Source organism: Poromitra crassiceps (genome assembly GCF_964638095.1).
Source record: "Poromitra crassiceps genome assembly, chromosome: 6".
Lineage (NCBI taxonomy): Eukaryota > Metazoa > Chordata > Actinopteri > Beryciformes > Melamphaidae > Poromitra > Poromitra crassiceps.
This window is the reverse complement of record NC_139627.1, coordinates 23,906,087-23,912,086: the sequence shown is the minus strand read 5'-3', so window position 1 is coordinate 23,912,086 and position 6,000 is coordinate 23,906,087. Positions and strand designations below refer to the sequence as shown.

Sequence of the window (6,000 nt, the reverse complement as noted above, 5' to 3'; positions counted from 1 at the left end):
CCCCCTCCCCCAACAACCCTGTTGATAAGTTGTGTCTATATAAAGGCTGGCGTGTGATTTCCAGTCTCACGTTCACACTGTGGCTGACAGTTTCCAAATTCTTATATATGTGACACAGATCTTCCAGTTTTCCAATCAAGTGTGAGGAGCAAAAAGCTGCGTGGGGTTGCATTTTTCCCCCATTCTGATCTGGACCACATTATACAGTATATGTTATTGCCGACAAAATTGGATCCTGAGGCATGATGCGACCTACATGTGACTTGTACTTGTATTTGACTGCTCAATTTGTCAGTGCTGCCAGGGCAACAAGCAAATATTACGTCAATCACAATGTCGGTGCTACGGCAGCTCAGCCGAGCGGCGTTAGCATGGAGGACAGTGAGTCAAAACAATGGAAAGAAAGCCAGATTGTTATGTGGGAGATGCCGCAATTCAATCACATCTGGAAGGCGTACAGTATATCACTGAAAAGTGTTTGCGACAAGTGGGAGAAACGCAGCTACAAAAATGCAATGCAACATCTTTTGTTATTGCTTCTGCGCTCACGCATATTTTCGACATTCCTGTCAGTTCACATTGGTATTGGATGTGTTCCATCTTAGAAGAGATATAAACAATAATCAATGTTAGAACTCAGGATATGAGCATGAAGGCCTTCTGTGTGAATGAAGCCTGCTGAAACTGACCAGCAGCCACAGACAATCAACTGACCAGCAGCCACAGACAATCAAATGTCCGCCCAGGACAACGGACAACTGTCATTGAAAATTAATTGAAATGAACAGCGACGGACAGACACAACAGATCCTTTAAGTCAGCTTGCAAAAGTAATTTTCATTGTTTATTGCCATTTCTGTCGGAGCGATTATGTTGCTATAAGCCTATGGGCACGGTTATCATTTCATCATTATTTTCGGACAATATTGGATTAGCCTACAGGTACATGTAACGTGTTCATGTTGAATACATGTAATGTATGCATGTTGACGAAACTGAGGAGTTAATTAACTAGAAACTGCAAGTACATGTAACCTATTCATGTTGACGAAACTGAGGAGTTAATTAATTAGAAACTATAGGGAATAATAATAATAATAACGATAATGAATTTTATTTGTTTAGCACACTTTAAAATCAAAAATAATTAAAAACCCTTAAGTAGAGGATTAAAACAGGCCCTAGTCGAACGCAGTGTGAAAAAGGTGGGTCTTTAGGCTGCTTTTGAAGGCAGCAAGGGAGTCCGAGGCCCGGATAGATCCTGGGAGCAGATTCCACAGGCGTGGCCCCAGTGCACAAAAGGCATGATTTCCCATGGTTGAGAGCCTTGTGCGTGGAATTGCAAGCAGGTTTTGGCTGCCAGACCTGAGAGTCCGGGATGAGGTTTGGGGGGAGAGGAGGTCCCGGACGTAGGTCGGCCCGAGGTGGTTGGTGGCCTTGTAGACGAGCAGGAGGGTTTTGTAGATGATGCGCTGGTTTACTGAGTTGGAGATCAGGTGGTAGAATGATGTTTGGCAGACCGATTTTATGTGGGCATCAAATTACAGTGATGTGTCAAATTTAACACCGAGGCTGGTGACAAGTGAGGACAGCGGGATGGAGTGGTTGTCAACAGTTATGTGGGTGATACCGGCCTGTGTGGTTTGATGGGGTGTGCCAATGAGAATGGCTTCGGTCTTACTGCCATGTACATGTAACGTATTCATGTTGACGAATCTGAGGAGTTAATTAACTAGAAACTACAGGTACTGTACATGTAACGTATTCATGTTGACAAAACTGAGGAGAGTGAATTAACTAGAAACTACAGGTACATGTAACGTATTCATGTTGACGAAACTGAGGAGTGAAATTAACTATAAATCCTTTCCAGCGTCCGTCGCTGCCTCGCCCGCTGAACTGGCAGTGCAAATTCTTTACCTCATCGTCGTCATCGTCCTCCTCCTCCTCAGCGCTCATTTCTACCATGCCTCGTTGGTTTGCCCTCGAGGGGGCTCGCAGACACAGCTTCACTCGCGGACGCAGCTCGGTCACTACGCGACTTCGCATGTGTTGAGCAATTGTGCGTGGTCGGAATCAGCCGGCCAATTAGATTAGTAAGATGAAAGAAAGATGGAAAAAAAATACAAACTGATATTTAATCCGACTTTATTCAAATGGACAATTTTGTTCAAAGATATTTTTTTATGATGGCGTCCTACTGTATATCAATATGACATTCAAAGCTTCATTCGAATACCTCAATAGAAGCATTGAATGTAAAGAAGTTTACATTCAGTAACAGCCCTAGTGTGTAGCTGCTTGTCGATATGAGGGTGTGCGTGGGCGAAGTGTTACTTTGAAACATCTCAGCTGGAGGACTGAAAAGCATTGCCACCTGCTATTTTCGGCATGGGCTAACAGAGATGCTGGGATCTATATAAAGGCACAGTGGCCTTTGCTAACATGAAACATAGACAGTTTATGTATCTGCGACAGCGAGACAACAGGGAACACACAACAGATTGTAGTGTGGCACTTTTGGCAGCAGTCAGATGCTATGAGAGCTCATGAATCATCCCACGGGCACCACACAGAAACACTCTCCGGTCACATCATACTTCTTCCACTCACGGTTCATAAGACAGCAGCAGATGTGCTTTAAATTAGGTGATAAAAAAGATCTCTCACTGAATTCTGGGACTGATTAAATACCAACATTGCCATCAAAGGCAGCTTTCAAAGATGACTCCACTGAGAAAATGATGCAAAAACGACCATGAGAACATTCTTCATATCAATCCTTTCTATGTGTGAAGCAATCTATTTGGGGGAAGATTGTGATGAATCTGTTTGTCTCAAAAATAAATACATACATAAATAAATAAATAAATAAATAAATAAATAATGAATTAAATAAATAATTAAATAAATAAATAAATAAATAAATAAATAAATAAATAAATACATACATACATACATACATACATACATACATACATACATACATACATACATTGAACTGAAAATGTGGAGGGAGCTGGATGGCACAGCGGACAGTGGTATAGAAACCCGAATGTCGCTGAGTAAGTGAGTGAGTGAGTGAGTAAGTGAGTGATGAAGTTCCACCATTGGTCGGCTGTGGCATGTGGCATACCGATACATGGTGTGAGTTGACGCATGCACCAGACCGGACAAGCTCAGTTCACTAGCCAGCAGCTAGCTAGAAAGCCATGGCAAGAGTCACCTTAACAAATGGGATGAAATGTGTCATAATGTTTCGTACGCAGGAGACAAAGCTACATTCAACAGGAGCAGACAAGAGCTCCAGCTAGCGCTAGCATCACTGCTAGTTGACAGGAGTCTCCCCACACACACACACACACACACACACACACACACACACACACACACACACACACACACACACACACACACACTTCCCCGACAAAACCGTTACAGTGAAAACGTGACAGCAAAATGACAGCCATGAGCATGAGCCAGCTACAGCTATGATGAGACAGGAAGTGGGACACTTCAGATTCAGAGTTAAAGCATAGATTCTGTCACTTTTGAGGAAAAATTTGAGAATAATGTTCTCAATTGGACATAAATGTTAATAGAAGCATAATAGTATAAAAGTATAACATATTAGTATAAATACATCACACACTGTCCAGCTATAGGTTCCCTAGTGTTTGAGTTCTTGTCTTTTCTCTGACCTGTTAAGGGGGTCCACCACGATGGCTCGGGGGTGTGACATGTCTCCCTCCAAGAGAGTCTTCCTGGTCTGGGAGGCGCTCTCCAGCCTGGCAACGCTGATCGTCTTCCTGTAGCCGTCGTTGGTCCAGTACAAGTTGTTCCCGATCCAGTCCACAGAGATCCCCTCAACATTGTCAAGATCTAAAATAAAATCATTACTATAGAATCCAGTAGAATCACAGAACCAAACACACAATTCATATATTCCCCTATCATTTTGTTTGTGTCTGCTTATGTTAGCTGTGACACATCTCTTTGGTATGAAGACACAAATAATTGCACAGGACTCAGAACACCAACTTCACCAGTAGCCTACTTTCCCCTCCTTCCGTCTGGTCGTAGATACAGAGGACCCATGTGCAGGAGGGCTCACTTCAGCAAGAGCTTTGTCTCTTCTGCATTGCAAGCTCTATAGTAACCCCCCCCCCCCACCCCAAATGGCATATCTGCACAATGTCAACCTTTGGGGTTTCTGTTACTGATTGTGTTTTTCTGTCATTTTGTATCATGTCTCTGAACTGTTTTCGTGTGTACACCAACTGTGGAAAAAAATGTCCTCTCTGAGGACAATAAACTAACTAGAACTTGTGTCTGTGTGAATAAAAAGCTTCCTCCTGAACTGAGGCTTGGATTGGTGCTGTGGCATACTATCGTATATTTTTTGTATACTTTTTCAACAGAACAAAATGACAATTTCAAATTGATTACGGAAAACGTCGTGCTCTCGATTCCTCCCTGGCCCACTGTGAAAATGACTGCTAATGTTTTCCCAGTGAGTCACTGGGAGTGCAGTCTAATGCAGCACGGCAGCGGCTTCCCTACACCTGAAGCTCAGAACAGCACTGAGCATGGTCATGTTAGAGACAAGCGAGAGGCAAGAGAGAGATGTGCAGTTGTTGAGTAATATAATAATAAAACACTGTGGTATGAACGGTTAATAACACATTTATTCCTTCTATTTGGGGCCTAGCAGCAGATTTCAGTCCAGTTCCAGACTTCGTAATGTGCTGCTATAAAGGTCTATAAAGATAATATGTATAAGAAAGGAGTCACAGGGCTCCAGACCAACTTTTTAGTGGTGTACATAATTTAGTGCTGCACTGGCACCGAACCTATGTCAGCATAAATGTACAATAAATTCCCCCCCATTACATTTAGAGATATATCCTAATTGTCTTGCTAATGAAATGCCAAGACTTCCCATGTGCTGAAGTCGATACGTTGTTTTATGCTTTCAGGCTTTTTGTCCATTCTTTAAATATCAGAACAAACAGGGAAATGCTTTGAGAATGATAAACAGAGCGAGGCCTACAACGCAAAAGCAATCAGACACCTTATCTGGAAAAACTAGGCCAACTTCTCTCTCCTTCCTCTGCTTTGCCTGGCTCGTCCTCCTCCTCTGACAGCTCCTCTGTGACATCACTGTTTCATAGTGGAGGTGACACAAGGTCCAGGGCATCGATCATCTACAGTATCATCTCTGATTCAGGTTTGTTTCTCACATGTGTGATGATTGCAATTGCACAGTTTTTCTGTTTTGGTGATTGGCCTATTCAGTGGTTCCCAAAGTGTGGTCCACTTCAAAATATAATGAAGCTTAGTGAAAATTCTATAAGAGAGACCTGTAGTGTCATTCATTCATTCACTCTCTTTCCTTTATTCACTCTCCTAGGAGAAACCCTCTAGTTGTCATGCCCACTCCTTAATCACCCCGCTTTTCCCGCTTCTAAGAGAAACCCTTTAGTTGTCATGGGCATTCATTCCTCCCTTCTGTCTTCATTCACTTCTTTCCCGCTTAGGAGAAACCCTTTAATTGTCACACCCACTCATTCATAACACTCTGTCATCAATCACCCCTTTTCCCACTTCTATCGGCAACGTTCGGATTAAGCCAATCAGAGTAAGACACATCTTCCCATTCAGCCTATCATCGTCTAGCTGTCATAGCTAAAAGCCCCCTTTTTCTCTCTGTGTGGTCTGTTGCTTTTCAGTGCGTTCCTGCGACCCTCCTCCACCCCATTCTCCTCCAGTCCTCTCCGAGGTCTCAGATTCAGAAGCCTTCTCCAAGACCTCACCTGTCATCACCACTAGGTCTAGACTCCATGGGGGGATATTCATTCCTATTCCTATTCTTGAACTAACTTCTTTCTCTCTCTTCATTAAAAAAAATAAATAAATACTAACTTAACTTTACCACTATTCCTTCAGATGTTGTAGTTGTCATAGACTGTGTTGCATAGTTGATTGCTCTATTGCTGA

General features: G+C 42.8%; 1 protein-coding gene across 1 annotated transcript in view; it reads right to left on the bottom strand.

The window, feature by feature from the left end:
* Nucleotides 1-6,000, bottom strand: part of lrp1bb (low density lipoprotein receptor-related protein 1Bb) — a gene marked incomplete at its 5' end in the record, with an annotated part of 421,412 nt that overhangs the window by 219,873 nt on the left and 195,539 nt on the right. The window contains one exon of the mRNA XM_083638437.1: nucleotides 3,702-3,882. Within this exon, the coding sequence (XP_083494563.1) occupies nucleotides 3,702-3,882 (181 nt within the window). The remainder of the gene's footprint in view (nucleotides 1-3,701; nucleotides 3,883-6,000) is intronic.